The sequence below is a fragment of the Pelodiscus sinensis genome, chromosome 2 (genome assembly GCF_052426305.1).
Source record: "Pelodiscus sinensis isolate ZL-2025 chromosome 2, ASM5242630v1, whole genome shotgun sequence".
NCBI lineage: Eukaryota > Metazoa > Chordata > Testudines > Trionychidae > Pelodiscus > Pelodiscus sinensis.
The window spans coordinates 9889829-9905966 of NC_143053.1; the positions used below are offsets into that span (position 1 = coordinate 9889829).

General features: G+C 43.0%; 1 protein-coding gene across 2 annotated transcripts in view; it reads left to right on the top strand.

Moving 5' to 3' along the window:
* The window catches only part of TRAPPC9 (trafficking protein particle complex subunit 9), a 655570-nt gene that overhangs the window by 195627 nt on the left and 443805 nt on the right, over window positions 1-16138 (top strand). For both annotated transcript variants that reach the window (XM_075920070.2, XM_075920072.2), the window contains exons 18-19: window positions 1640-1782; window positions 9090-9200. In XM_075920070.2, the coding sequence (XP_075776185.2) occupies window positions 1640-1782; window positions 9090-9200 (254 nt within the window). The remainder of the gene's footprint in view (window positions 1-1639; window positions 1783-9089; window positions 9201-16138) is intronic.

Sequence of the window (16138 nt, forward strand, 5' to 3'; positions counted from 1 at the left end):
TAAAGCACAGAGATCCATGCTTTTTATTGCAGAATTTCTAATTAAATGCTAAAGTTCTGTGTTTAGTTCCATCTTGATCTTAAACAGCGTCAGCTCTCTGGACTTGATTATTTCAGCTCTGTCATTTGTTAACTAAGCCATTTGGAAAAACAGAACAAAATTTTCTTTATAGTGGGCCTGCATTTTTTTTAAATTTTTGTACTTGCTATTGATCACCACCTGAAGTGACATAATCTTAAATTCAATAATGTCAAATGAGCAGTTATTGGAAAAGCAGTAGAAGTAACTGCACAGAATGTCCATTTGTTACTTGTGTTGATGTTGTAAGTACTGGTTTAGAGCTATATTAAGAAGCAAACTTAAGCTGCACTGTTCTGGATGAATTGTGAATGGGATAATGTGGAACCCAGGCATACAATTATTGCAGAACCCTGAATTGCTAAACAATAGAAATTTTCATGGATTTTTTTATTTTCATTGTGACCTGAAAATAAAAGTGCGTCAAAGCACTTTACAACATGACTAGGACTTTTTCAGTCAGTTCTGGTCTCTGATTGTTCCTGTGTGGTTTTTGAAAAGTGATGGCATCTAGTGTATATTAATGGTTTACTTGGTGTAGTATTGGGCACGCTCTTTTTTTTTCTGCATTGGTGATTGAAGTTATACCATGTGCCATTGTTTCTGAACCTTTTTGGGAAATTGCTGGATTTTCATCCTAAGACATCTGTTGCAACAACTAGTGTGATTTGGATACATCAAAGATCCGTTGTGTGTTGGATGGCATAAAGTGAATAGGGTTACCAGATGGTTTCAGAAAAAATACCGAACAAAAAAACAAACAAACAAAAAGGACCCCAAGAGGTGTTTTTTTTTTTTTTTTTTTTTTTTTTAAAGGACCCCGAGAGGAGTTAAGCTTAAAAAAAAAAAAAAAAGTATGGCCTCTTTAAAAAACGCTGGTGAGGCTTTTTGGCCCTAACAGGCTGCCAGCAGCCACCCGCCATTTTTCCTTCCCTGCGTAGCTCCCCTGTGGAACCTGGTAAGCAGTAGGGTTCCCAGGCTGCCTGCGTATTGAGCCGTACAGCCTGGGATTTTCGCCTCCTGTTCAGGAAAAATTCAGAAGGTACCAGACATTTTAGGTGTCGGGTATTTTCTGAATTTTTTTACTGGACAGGAGGCGAAAATACCGTACTGCCTGGTTCAGTACCAGACACCTGGCAACCCTAACACTGAAATGGGAAATGGTGTCAGGAGACCTAGCTCATTAAGGAAAAAGCAGGGAGTCTAGAGTAGCCCTCTCCAAATTAGCATCAATAATAGCAATATATTAGTGGTTGCAAACCATTACAATACACCCTCATTGTAATATCGGTTAGCCAATGAGATGCTACTTTGAAATGGTCTTTAAGGAAGGAATAGTCTTATGTGTTTAATATATGAATGACACCTTTGTTTCAGAAGTTATGAGTATATTTGTAACATACTACAAATCAATTTTCATGCATCCATAATGAATTTTATTAAGACTGATTTTAGAAATATCACTATTGATGCACGTTTTCCATGACCTAATTTGATTAATCAGTTATGATATACAGAAATGAACTGGAGTTAATAACTTATTTACCATTATTTTTTTCAGACACTGGAAGCCATTTTGAATTTCAAATACTCTGGGGGACCAGGGCATGTTGATGGCTATTACAGGAACCTCTCTCTGGGCCTTCATGTGGAAGTGGAGCCATCTGTCTTCTTTACACATGTCAGTACCCTTCCTGCAACAAGGTAAGTCTTTCCTTGATCCTTGCAACCTAAGATATCAACAACACCACACAGACAAAAGCTCCATAATGGAATTAGAGGTATGGAGAGATGTGTGGAACTGCTGGATACTGTAGGATACCAATTATAACCTACTTTTGCCTTAGAAAATCTGACTTTGTGGTCAAGCAGTTTTTTGTGCATTGGAAAAAATTTTCAGTTTATATATTTTCATCTTGCTGTTTTGTTTTCAAACCATTTCCTTTTATAATGGGTACCTTCTTCCATGTCTCTTGTCTGAAATTATGATGGTATTAGTGTTGTTGTTTGTTATTTTTGACTATTTTCTGCATGCTGCTGGATAATAATGAACTACCTAAAATCTCTAGTATAATGCGCACCTATGTATAATGCGCATCTGCCTTTTAAAGGTCAAAATTCTTGAATAAACTAAACTCTTATCTATAATGCACATCCCCATTATACATGAGATTTTAAGGTATGCATAGGAAGGAAGGGGCTCGTGCCTGGCGCGGGGTCCCCTGCCCAGCTGAGCTTGTGCGTGCTGAGCTCGCGCCTTCCGGGGGCGGGAGCCTCCCCCACCCAGTTGCCGGCGCGCCGAGCTCGTGCCTGCTGCGGGAGCCTCCCTTGCCTAGCTGTCCGCGCACTGAGCTCGTGCCTGCCGGGGGGGGGGGGAGCCTACCCCACCCAGCTGCTGGCGCGCCAAGCTCGCACCTGCCGGGGGAGCGACCCCTGCTCAGCTGCCGGCGTGCCAAGCTTGTGCCTGCTGAGGGTGAGTTTAAAACTTAAAAAAAAAATCTCCTATGGATAATGCACAGCCCGACTTTGATGTTAAAAAAACAGGAAAAAAGTGCGCATTATATTTGCGACTTTACGGTAGTAAGTTTTGCTTATTTTTTCCTAAGTGGATTTTTACCTGTTTCTCGTAGGTGATAGTTGAATAATTTATAGTGACTTCCATCCCACGGATCATCAAAGATCAAAATTTTCAATCTTTGGGTGCCTAAAATCAATGAACAATAATGAAAATAAAGTACTTTTAATAATTACAAGAGGGCTGCGCCCCCTGCTCATTATGCTTGTCAACCCACCCTCTCATTGGCCGTTTTCATGGCCAGAGAGCCCGTTAATCTTACGCTGAGCCCAGTTGCGCTCTCCATGGCTCCAAGTCACTTGCACCCATCTCCACTCCTACCCACCACACCTCACGATGGGCCCTTCTATTCGAAAACTCTTGGCCCATCCCACCTACTCATGTCCTTCAATTGCCAGATAATCTCCCCCACATGCCAATAAAATAGTCCATGGCCCACATCCCATCCCCCCTCCTTCCATTTCTAGCCCCACCTCCATCCTCTATTTCTACACCCCGATTCCCCTGCCTCCATTCCTACACCCACCATCCTCCCTAGCCCCTTCCCTCCCTTCCTGCCCATCTCCCTCCTTCCCTTCCTACACCCATCCATCCTCCCTAACCCCTCCGCACCCTTCCACTGCGTATCCCTGCCCCCACCTCTTTCCTCCATATTCCTAAACCCCCCAGCCTTTTCTAACTCCCTCTCCGAATCCCCACGCTGCCCATCCCCCACCTTCATTCCTATATCCCCCTCATCCCCACCCTTACCATATCACCCATCCCCACATATACCCTTATCCCCTTTCCTCCCTCCCTATGCACACCTGCCCCCTCCCATGAACAGGCAACCTAACCAGCAAAGAAATGGCGCCAAGTCCATAGGGAGGAATTTTGCGGGGGAGGGGTGGTGCGGCTGTTCCAGGTGTTTGGATCTCAGCAGCTGCCTGGAGAAGAGGAGTGGCAAAGGTGGCATTGATGGGGTTCTGAGATGCAGAAAAGGGGGATGTTTGTAGTTAGAGGAAATGGAAAGGAGGCAGAGAAAGAGGCTGGAGGAAGGGGCAGACAGCGGGAGTTCCTTTGGGATGCCAAGATGGGAGTCTGTGAGGAGGGAGCTGGAGGGGGCTGAGATCAGAGGATGGAAAAAGGGCCAAGGGGGCCATGCAGTGAGGGCAGTCTCTGGGTGCCACCATGCAGAGGCAGGGACCACCACTGGCTGTTTTGGCAGCCTCTGCAACGCTGTTGGATCTCTCCTTTGGCTTGGTGCTGGTGATTGCTTAGGCTTGGTGCTGGTGGGGACACTCAGGGCACAGCGGAGGATAGGGCGGCGCGTGGTTGGGGACGCAGGGTACAGAGCTGCCCCTGTTCCTTATGTGAGTGAGTCAGACCTCACACAAGCTGAAACAACTCTCTGGGCTAGGTTGGCTGAGAGACCCTGCCTGGGAAGATCATGGCCTTGTGGCCCCTGTCCCTGGACAGCAAGTCAAAGCTCAGCCCGTACCACGCACGCGGTCGTACACTACAACCAGCCATTGGCTGGTCCAGCATGCAACCAGAACCTCCACTCAGCCACCAGGCCCTGCGCCCCTTCCCCTATGGGCCGGCCTACTCCCGCATGGTGCCTGTGACCACTGGGAAGGCCCTCAACATCCCCAGGTCCAGCCACCCCAGAGCTTCTATCTGAGGTTTCCCCTCTGAGCAGTGGCTGCGACGGCACTGCTGCAGCCCCATTCCCTGCAGCATGATGATCCTGAGTGGTGCCCAGCCCCTGGATGGAATTGCTCCAAGCGCCAGGAGCTGTTTGGGGATGGCAAAGCCAACTGGCCTGGGCAGATTATGCCTCCCAAGGATCCTGCCTGCTCAGCTCTGGCCGTAGCCTTTCAGACGTTGGAATCTGCCCAGGCTGAGCTGCCAGGCGGCTTTGCCGGTCCCCAACCCGTGTCTGGGGCAAGGAGGCCATGTGGGGGCGGAGCTTGTGGGATGCAGAGTGTTGTGATGACATCACTGTGTCGTCCCACAGGAAAATCATTTTTATTCAGAGCGATATTTGCTGCTATTATAATTACCCGATCAATACTAAAACCTTTCTTCTAAATAATCTGTTTCAGTTTCATTGTCTTCATTTTGTTTGAGGTATGTCTTGAGCCAATAGCTATTTTATGAAAATTCTGTATGTTAAAGTTCTTTTTTTGGTGATGGCTTCATGATGGTATAAAGAGCAATGGTGCCTAGACCAGTGAATTTCAAAGTATGGGTTGTGACCTACTACTGGGTTGCGAAAAGACAGGCACTGGGTCACCTTGCTATAGGTAGACAAGATGGCCGGGGGGGGGGGGGGGGGGGGCGGTGTGTGTGCTAAGGCTAGTTTCTTGGCAGTCCTTGCACTGCAGACCACACTGTGCCCAGGAAGTGGTCAACAGCAGGTCTGGCTCCTAGCTGGAGGTGAGTAGCCAACTTTTACAAGATAAAGCAAAACAAGCCAAAAAATGAAGCCAATCCCATTTCAAAACAAGCCCCAAATGAGCTCTGTTCATTTTTGCTTGTCAGTGCCTAGAGACAAACCAGGAACTTGCCAATGGGAGTGTGGAGCCAGAGCTTGGGGTGGGGACAGCCTGTGGAGCTGGTCCTGCTGCTGGTCATTTTCAGGGTACAGTGTGGTCCACTGTGCCAAGACAGGCAGCAGGCCTGCCTTATCATGCCACTGCATCACTGACCAAGAGTCGCCGGAGGTAAGCTTATGCCCCAACAATTCCCTGAGCCCCCCCAACCCAGAAAAACCCTCCTGTACCTCAAACATCTCACCCCGGCCCCATCCCATAGCCTGCACTCCTGTACCCCAGTCCAGATTCCCTGCCCACATACTGAATCTCTCTGCCTCACTGTCCCCAGCCTACACCCCAACTCCCTCATCTCTGGCTCTACCCAGAACCCACACCCCTAGGCAAAGCCTCCCCCCCCACACCCTTCCTTACCCCAAAACCCTCATCCCACAGCCATACCCTACAGCCTGCACTCTCATCAAAAGATATAATCATACTGGATCATGGGCATCAACAATTTTTTTCAACTGGATCATGAGAAAAAAAGTTTGAAAACCATCACCCTAGGCCACATTCAATTCCTTCTTACCATCCACCATTGATAGATGGTGTTGGTTGTAAAGTTTCTCCTTACAGGGAAATGATTTTCCTTTCTGTAAATACTTAAGTTTGTGGGCTTTGAAAGTGTAGCTCTTCATTTTTGTTTTTCTTGGAGCCTGGTTTCCCTCTTATTAACAGTGTTGAAGTATGCCCTGGTCTCTGAGTTTTAAGCCTTGTGCTGGCTGCAAGAAACCTGTGCTGTGGAGTGACTGGCATTCTGTCTGCCTTAAGTGCTTTGCTGAGGGTCACATCATAGACCACTGCTGGATTTGCAAGCACATTAAACCACTGACAGAAAAGGAAATAGAGGTTCCCAGCCATGTAGATTTTCTATCTCCTGAACATTAGCTGGAAATGATTCTTGTGCAAGAGAAAGAGCTAAAAGAGGAAAGAATGTGTGTCCCAAATACCTCTCCCTTGCTCTGTACCCATGGCAGTGTCAACCCTGAAGAAAAAAGGAAGCAGTGTTGGATTGGGGTGTGGGTGGAGAGAAATCCTGACTGAAGATGGTTCAGTCAATAAGACTGTTGGAACGCACAGTGAGAGAGACCTTTGATTTATATTCATTTAAATTGTAAAGTTAGCTGTTGTTTGTGTTCTACCTTTTACTTCACTGTAATCAGTTCTAATATATATGCCACATTATTTGTTGACACTTAAAATCTATCTTTTTATAGTTAATAATTTTGTTTTATCTAAACCAGTTAATTTAGATTGAAGTATTTGGAAAACTCCCTTTGGGATAACAAGATTTATGCATATAATTTCGTATTAATGAAATGGTGGACTATATATGAGCTTGCATTGTGTAGGAGGGTGCTGGATAGTACAAGACACCCATTTCTGGGGAAAGTCTGGGACCTGGTGTTTGCTGGTGTTGCCCTCCTGTGTAATTCAGAATGGCTGGCTATAAAACTTGCACAATATAGTTGGGAGTGATTTACGTGCTGGAGGCTGTAAGAGAGTAGATCAGGAATTGTTGCTTTCACAGGGAAGCCTTCTGAAAAGCACCCAGGTTACAGAATTGAGGGGACCGCAGCTATCTATCAGTCCAGACTTAACCATGATAATATCAAAAATCCATCCATTCCCCTTGGTTCTATTAGGGTTCTGAATTATTACATAATACGTTCTCTTTCATTAGGCATAGTACACATAATAATAGTCTTAGGGGCAGGTCTATACTTTAAAAAGCTGCAGTGGTGCAGCTGCACCAGTACATCTGTAGAAATTTAGTGAGGACACTACTACACAGATGGGAGAGCTTCTGTCACTGTAGTTAATCCATCTCCACAAGAGTGGCAGCTGTGCACACAGGAGAAGCTTTCCCACCAAGATACAATTGTCTGCACTGTGGGTTAGGTTAGTATAACTACATCGTCCTGGGATGTGGAAAATCCACATCCGTGAGCAATGTAGTTATGTATTAATATAAGTTTATAGTGTAGTTCTGGCCTTTTATTTACTTCAGTTCTGCCTTTCTTAAATAGATAAGGTTTTCATTTACAGATTGAAATATTTACATGAATATAACATGAATATTGTTCATAATAGAAATATTAGGCTTCAATTTCAAAGTGACAGTTTAAAAAATTAAAACAGCTAACACTTCTACCAACTGCGCATTTCTAGACCCTTAATTACTAGCAGCAGACCCAACTTGCAGGGGGTTTAGTGAGAAGAACAGCAAAACAATTTTTCAGACTGAGAACCGATTTTTTAGTGAAGATCAAAAGTTAAATTTGGAAGCTCTATTTCTTAAGACTTCTAAAAACTCAGTTGAAATAAACCTAGTAAACCTATAATGAAGACTGTTGTAGGGGGTATTCTAGATAAATGGTTCCCAGTGTGGGTTCTTAATCATTTGTTCATGGTATGCTTGTTAGTGGTTTGCATAGAGCCAGGTGGGTTTATAATATGCTATTGATTTTTCCTCCTTGTTTGCAGCTGATTATGCTGTCTGCATTTTTTTTCTTTGAAACAATACTGATCTTAGTAACCTGGGCCTTAAAAGGACTGTCAACCAACTCATGTTTAGTAACGTTGTCTTTTATAGAGAATTGAGAAACTCCATGGTTTAATGAAGGCAGTCTTTTAATACCATAAAATCTTAAGTATAATGCGCACCTATGTATAATGCGCATCTGCCTTTTAAAGGTCAAACTTCTTGAATAAACTAAACTCTTATCTATAATGCACACCCCCATTATATGTGAGATTTTAAGGTATGCTAGGAAGGAAGGGGCTCGCGCCTGCTGCCGGGCCCCCCTGCCCAGCTGAGCTTGTGCACGCTGAGCTCGTGCCTGCCGGAGGGGGGGGGGTTCTCCTTTGCCCAGCTGCCGGTGTGTTGAGCTCGTGCCTGCTGGGGGAGCGTCCCCCGCTCCGCTGCCAGTGTGCCGAGCTCGCGCCTGCCGTCACCCCCCCCTCCAGCCCAGCCCGTGCCTGGCCCCCCCCAGCTAGTGCCCGCTAAGGGTGAGTTTAAAACTTTATAAAAAAAAACCTCCTATGGATATTGCACACCCTGACTTTGACGTTAAAAAAAATGGGAAAAAAAGTGTGCACTATACTCACGACTTCACGATACTTTTGAGGATACGGCAGTCAATCTTTCGGCATTCGATTTAGTGGGGTGACCCGCTAAATTAGGGGTGGGGAACCTAAAGCCTCGGGATGGAATGCAGCCCCTGGGTTGCCTGGATCTAGCCCCTGAGGATTAGGGCCTCCTCTAGCATTGGGGAGCTTGTGCTGACACTCCAGTCCCCCCACTGCCTCCCTGTAGCCCTTGGCCCCTGACTGATTTTTCTGTGGTTCAGTGGCCCTCGACCCAAAAAAGATTCCCTGCCCCTGTGCTAAATGAATGCTGATGACGCTCTCATCGTTGGTGGTACTCTCACAGTCATGAGGAATAAGGGAAATTGATGAGAGCACTTCTCCCATCAACCTCCCGTGCTGGGGATGCCCCAGGAAATTGACGTAACATCCCTTGACTCCAGCTATGCAATTGTAGCTGGAATTGCATATGTTACTTTGATTTTTCTCTGCCAGTGTAGATCTCGCCGCAGAAGTGATTCCACTAGATAGGTGACATGGGGACGTGCTGATCATAACTACGTTCTGCTATTGTTCAGCAATGCATGATCCTTTTTAAAATCTTGACAAGATTTAGCAGAGTTAGTTTTTGAGGAAAATTAAGATAACGTGATTGGAAAAGATTAAAATAAATTATAATACAGTAATTCCATTTTATACATATATAGTTCAAATACTCTGTTACTGTAGCTAGCTATAGTATTAATTTCTTTTTCATTTCCAAACAGCACCCGACAATGCCATCTACTCCTTGATGTCTTCAATTCAACTGAACATGAGCTGACCGTTAGTGCTAAAAACAATGAGGACCTAGTTCTTCATGCAGGGGAATGTCAGCGGTAAGTGCTTTTGTCATTAGAGAGATACTACTCTAGCTTTATTCTCTCAATTTCTGTGAACAATTTAATTTTTTAAGATCATTGTACAGTTTCACAGACTGTAGTCTGTTTTTGTTTCTGTGAAGATGTATCTTTGAATGCTAAGAATTTCTTGGTGTAATTTATTTTGTCTGCAGTTTTCTTCCTGTAAAATTAATTGCAGGAAACAAGGTGATTGTTGTTTGTGGAACGGACGAATGGGTTCAGCATTGTATAAAGGACATAGACTGTTGGATTGACTGGCTATGTTTTCTAAAAGTTTGATAATATAATGGCTCCTGATTTACCTTAAACGCAGTGTATTTTGATGTTGAAATCTCAGTTTTTATTCACTTAAGTAGATTGAATTTATTAATATATAATCTTTGCACAGAATAGACTTTTCTTCATACAGTTCACTTCTACCATAATGACTATTTTGAGAAAAGGAGAAATACACAAAAGAAATTGGAAACAGAATAAAAGAAATGGGGAGCAATTACTGTAGGTTAGCTTTGTGGTTTGTTCCCTTCATTGGTGTCCTTGGGCACTTACCTGTCCATTCCACAGTTGTTAGACTGTTTGTTCTTAGTAGCAGGCACCATCGTTTTTTAATATCTGGAAAGTGCATGTCACATAGCTGGACATAGTCCTAAACACACAATAAATAGAGTTGAGACCATGACACTCTCAAATTTTTCCTAAGACCCTATTTCTTCTGTGATGCTTATAAGAAGTGAATTTATTTTATTATTTTGGGAGAAAATTAGTCTCATGATGACAAAACATTAAGTAGAGGCTTCCTCGAAAAGTAATGTTAATTTATTTGAAGCATGATGTTCTCTGGGTAAGATACTCAGACCCCCTCCCAACCATCTTCCCTCATAATGTTCTCCCAGCAAAATAGCCATCAATTACACATTGCTTCCCCTCTACCTCCTCCCAGGTTGTGGGGAGAGGTGAGCTAATGTGTGTTTTAGGAATGAATCTACACATACTGCTTTAGGAGTTTTAGGGAGAAAAAGTTTTTCTGATTTGATGATTGGTGAATTTGACTGCTTCTGTTTCTTCGGAAGGCATTTCACTGCCCATTTCCTGCATACTCTGAAACAAAAATGAAAGACAGATTGCTGGTTAATTGACAAGTGTTATGGACTGTTGGTTTCTTCTGCTAAGATCTGCACTTACTTCCTTTAGAATGCTCACTGTTCTGCCCTTAAAGATGGAATTGACAGTCTGCCTCCAAGTAACCTAGCTCTTCTTTTTCAATATTCATCAGCCATGAAGGCCTTTATGTCCAAACCAGGGTGAGGAATAGAATTTACTTACCACAGAGAGAGCCTATGTGAACACCCAGTTCTAAATCCAGATACACTTTTGCTTTCGATTTCTCAAGATCCTGCTTTATTATTGTGGATGTGGGCAACTTATTGTAAATCGAAGTAATTTTTTCTGCAAAATAACCAGCAATTTGCTTTCGGGGTAGTCAGATAAGCCTCTTTGAGAAACTAAATTTCATTAAACAGTTTATCTACCATATGGAATACTACTGTTTCTCAAGAGGTTTGCAGATGCTTTGCCTCTCACAACTATACTGCAAGACCTTAAGATACATGCCAGTAAGTCATCTTTGGCTCAGGATTTCTGCCATTATCTCTTTAACTGTCCTTCAACCTCCTTCATCTCACAGATTCTCATTAAACCAAGGTTACTTGTAAGGATGAAACCATTGTAAGGGAAACATTCCAGTACTGTTAATAGTGGCAGATTGTCATCAAAAGGTATTCCTCACTCCTTGAGGAGAATTGAATTATATTTTCAAGCTATTGGTGCCAATGATTTTTCCATGAGAGGGGGTACATTACCCAGCCCTCTATTTTTAAATGAAACACTACCTCCAAATTTGACACTGCAGCTGCCTGGATCAATCCTATAATGATCACTGTTGACTACAAAATCATCATCTGAGTAAATAATGAAGGTTTTAGGCAGCCATTATAGTTTTTGAAGAAAAACATAAATTTATTTATATATGGGATGCTCAGTGGTTACTGTTGAATAACTATTAATACATATGTAACAATAGCATCTTGAGAGCAGTGATGGAAATGTAGCCGTGTTAGTCTGGTGTAGCTGAAACAAAACACAGGACTATGTAGCACTTTAAAGACTAACAAGATGGTTTATTAGATGATGAGCTTTCGTGGGCCAGACCCACTTCCTCAGATCAAATAGTGGAAGAAAATAGTCACAACCATATATACCAAAGTATACAATTAAAAAAAATGAACACATATGAAAAGGACAAATCAAATTTCAGAACAGAAGGGGGCTGCGGGGGTGGGGGGGGGGAGGAGGGAAAGGTAAATGTCTGTGAGCTAATGGTATTAGAGGTGATAATTGGGGAGGCTATCTTTGTAATGGGTAAGATAGCCAGAGTCTTTGTTGAGCCCCCCACGTAGAGTGTTGAATTTTAGCATGAACGACAGTTCAGAGGATTCCCTTTCAAGTGCAGATTTAAAAGGCTTCTGAAGCATGATGCAGGTAATTAAGTTGTTGAGACAGTGTCCTTTCTGGTTGAAATGGCAAGAAACTGTTTTTTCTTTGTGAGCCTGTCTAATATTTGTTTTGTGGGCATTGATCCTTTGGCAAAGTGTCTGAGACGTTTGTCCAATGTACACAGCAGACGGACACTTTCGGCACATGATAGCATAAATTATATTTCTGGATGCGCAGGAATATGTGTTCTTGATCTTATAACTCACTTGGTTAGGTCCAATAATGGTATCAGCAGAGTGAATATGTGGACAAAGCTGGCAACGGGGTTTGTTGCAAGGGAAGGTACCAGGGTTGGTATTAGTGTAGTATGTCCTCTGGTTGTTGGTAAGAATCATCTTGAGGTTAGGTGGTTGTCTATAGGAGACTATGGGTCTGTCTCCCAGAGCCTCTTGGAGTTTAGTATCCTGTTCCAGTATAGGCTGTAGTTTATTGATAATGTGTTGGACAGGTTTAAATTGGGGGCTGTAGGTGATGACAAGTGGTGTTCTATTGTTGGTTTTCTTGGGTCTGTCTTGAAGTAGATGGTTTCTAGGTATTCGTCTGGCTCTTTCAATTTGCTTTTTTATTTCTCTGGGTGGGTAGTTGAGGTTTATAAATGCTTGGTAGAGATCCTGAAGTTTCTGGTCTCTGTCGGTGGGATTAGAACAGATGCGGTTGTATCGAAGGACTTGGCTATAGATGATGGATCGTATGGTGTGTGCTGGATGGGAGCTGGAAGCATGTAGGTAACTGTATGAGTCAATGGGTTTTCTGTAGAGGGTGGTGTCTAATTTTCCATTGTTGATTTGTACTGTGGTGTCCAGGAAATGGATCTCTCGTGTAGAATGGTCCAGGCTGAGGTTGATGGTGGGGTGTAGGTTGTTGAAATCTCTGTGGAACGTCTCCAGTGTTTCTTGGCCATGCGTCCAGATCATAAAGATGTCATCGATGTAGCGTAAGTAGAGAAGGGGTAAAAGGAGACCGGAGTTGAGGAAATGTTGTTCTAGGTCAGCCATAAAGATATTAGCATACTGTGGGGCCATGCGTGTACCCATGGCTGTGCCGCTGATCTGGAGGTATAAGTTGTTCTCAAACTGGAAATAATTGTGGGTGAGAACAAAGTTACATAGGTCTGCTATCAGGTTGGCAGTGGTGACATTCCTGTATAAAAATTTTACAGAGTAGGCTCATAAAATTTTGCTCCTTTTCTCAGTGTGAGAGATGAATAGCTGTTGTTCCCCTACAGGTAACAATTATTTATACTAGGTTTGATGATGAACAAAAGTGATTATATAAAGTATAAAAAGTTGGATTTAAGTGGTTGGCAGTAGTGACAGAGCTCAAAGTAAGTTACCATGGTAATATAAACAAAACAAGCCAGTTAAACCTAAATACAGTAAGAGAAACTGTGACCAAACATAATTCCTCACCTTAGTCCTTATTTCAAGAAAAATTCTTCAAGACAGAGCTGTTCTTTTCCTTGACCCAAGTCTAATAGCTTCTTCTTTTCTTGTGTCCTCTTATGAGGAGAACAGTTGAAGACAGGCATTGTTTGCTCCCCGTGCCTTAAATGGAATTTCCCCAAAGTGGGAATCCTTAGTTCCATTCTCACCAATCCCCCCGCCCCCGTGAAGAGTACAGAATTAAAGATGGATTCCAGCACCATAAGGTATGGTCACATGTCTTTGAAGGACCAGCCACAGTTTGAGCTTAAAAACAAAACTATTGGCAGCTCATTATCTTGGGCTCTGGGCCATTAAGCTCCTTTCACTAGAAGACCTAGAGTAGTAATAGGTTTATACTTCATATTTCTAACTTCACAAACAGGAAAAATACACGCACACAACAGAATATACACGTTCAGCAGATTACCAGCTTTTCACTAAAAGATTGTATGCCACATTTTGCAGAAATCCTACTTGAGTTATGCGTATGCACATTCAAAAGCATATTTCCATAAAATACGGGAATATAACATCACACAGTTCTTATTGCCTTGTCCCCAAAAAGGTGTATAAAATTGGAAAAGGTACAAAGAAAAGAAACAGTAATGATTAGGGGTATGGAACATCTTCCATATGAGGAGAGAGTAAAGATATAGGGACTGTTCAGCTTGGAAAAAAGACAATAAGGGAGGTCTGATAGAAGTCCATAAAATCATGAATGGTGTGGAGAAAGTGAATAAGGAAGTATTTTGTATCCATTTGCATAACTTGTGAACCAGAGTCATCCAATGAAATCAATAGGCAGCAGGTTTAAAACAAATAAAAGGAAGTACTTCACATAACACCTAGTCAACCTGTGCAACTTGTTGGTAGGGGCTGTTGTGATGTCCAAAAATATAATTGGGTTCAAAAAAGAATTAGATAAATTCATGGAGGATAGGCCCATCAATGGCTAGTAGCCAAGGTGGGGTCATGGACAGAACCCTTATGGTCTGTGTTTCCCTAAACCTTTTTCTACTAGAAGCTGGGATTGAATGCGTGGATCCCTTGATAAAGCACTTTGTTTTCACTCCCTTTGGACCATCATTAAGTCTTGGCTTGACAAAGCCCTGGCCGGGTTGATTTAGTTGGAACTGGTCCTGCCTAGAGCAGGGGCTGGACTTGATGACCTTCTGAGGTCTCTTCCAGTTCTATGATTCTATGATCTAGCACTAGCCACTCTGAGAAGCAAGGACACTGGGATAGGTGGACCCATTGGTCTGATCCAATGTATCCATCCTTATGTTTTTGTCTTTTATCTTTGTGGAGGGGAAGTGCACTTCATACTTCCCTTTCCAGTTGTTGCCCCAAAGGCAAAGGCAGCACAAACCGTTACAAATACTGCTTGGTGCCCTTGTCAGAAGGACAGGATCAGCCTCCCTGTCAGGGTCTATCAGCTGTGAATTAATCACTGAAGTGGGTCTCTCCTTCACCTCCCTCTGGTGTAGGTGCAATAAAGAAAGGAGATGGCGATGTTCAGGTGGAAACAAGGTAAAATGTTGTTTAGGGATTCATTACAAAAGAGGGAGAAATGGGGAGACAACGCGACGCAGATATAACAAACATAGAACCAAACTGGTGATAGTGACAGCACAAACAGAGATTTGACGGGTGAGACCCACTAAATCAAACTCTTTGGCCTAGCGTTCTAAAATGGTAAGAATAACCCTTAAATACAGTGACCTTTCTCTCCTGAGGAGTTGCCCAGGACTTCTACCCAGAGGCAGATTTAGAGCCTTTGGGGAGAAGCACTGGGGAGTCCCATGATGTTTTGTCCTGGACTGGTGGGTAAAGACGAATCACAGGCTGTTGGTATTATGAGCAGGCAGTGTGTTGGTGAAGATGGTAATCTCCTATTTCCTCTGCTGTAGGCACTGCAGAGTTGTCCATCGTTGTCAGATGGTAGCTCAGATATACCTGTGCACTGCTGCCATTATGGCAGACAACACTGAGGCTTAGACAGCACAGTCTTTATAAAGCCACAAGGGTGGGAAAAGTATGAGGAGAATAGAACTCTTGTGACTATTTGGTTGGGAAAATTTGGTTTAGACTGGTTTCTGAGAGGTCAGTGTCTGAGGAGATGCAACATGGATTCTTATTGCAAGGGTCATGGACTCCATTTTGGTTGCCCCAATTACTGACCTTAACACCATTATAACATTACACTTTAATGAGGTAGATCAATTAAACTATACATAAACAGAACTCCCTAACACATACCATTTACATGTTTTGTTAGTCTTTAAGGTGTTACTAGACTATTCATTATTTAAGTTTTCTAGTTACAGACCAACTCAGCTACTTCCTTAACTCAGTACCTGTGGTATTGAAAATTCTCCTCTGGGTCCTCCTACTATGATGAGCAATTCTTGCATTTGGAGGGCTAGTGCACTTGGAATATATTGTTTTACAGGAGAATTCTGTGCTTGCTGACATCTTTAGAAAATAAGAATTGGAGGGCTAGGATTGATGGCCACCAAACCATTCAGTAGATGAAAGCAGTGTGATCTTTGGGAGCGGAGAGTCTTGTCTTACAGTTTGTTGTTCATTGGAAAGATATTCTCATATGTGTGTTGTTCTTTTGTAGCATGTTTTGCAGATTATCAAACTTTAATATCTGAGTTTCTTGTGGCTTTGATATATACATTGTAAGTTATTGTTTTTCATTGGTGGCTTGTGAGAGTTGTAAGTGATGCTGGTCACAGTCTGGTTAGTCTGACTGGTGTGTATTTTAGCTAGTGTTCCCTATAAGCTACAGGGCAGCACAGCTTCACAGGTGATTAATGAACTCAGCCCAGTCAGAGGCTTAGGGCTTAGTGCACAGAGCTAACTAACTGGGTGGGGCTGATTCATCACCTGTTAAACTGTGCTGCCCCGCAGTTTAGATGGAATACTGAT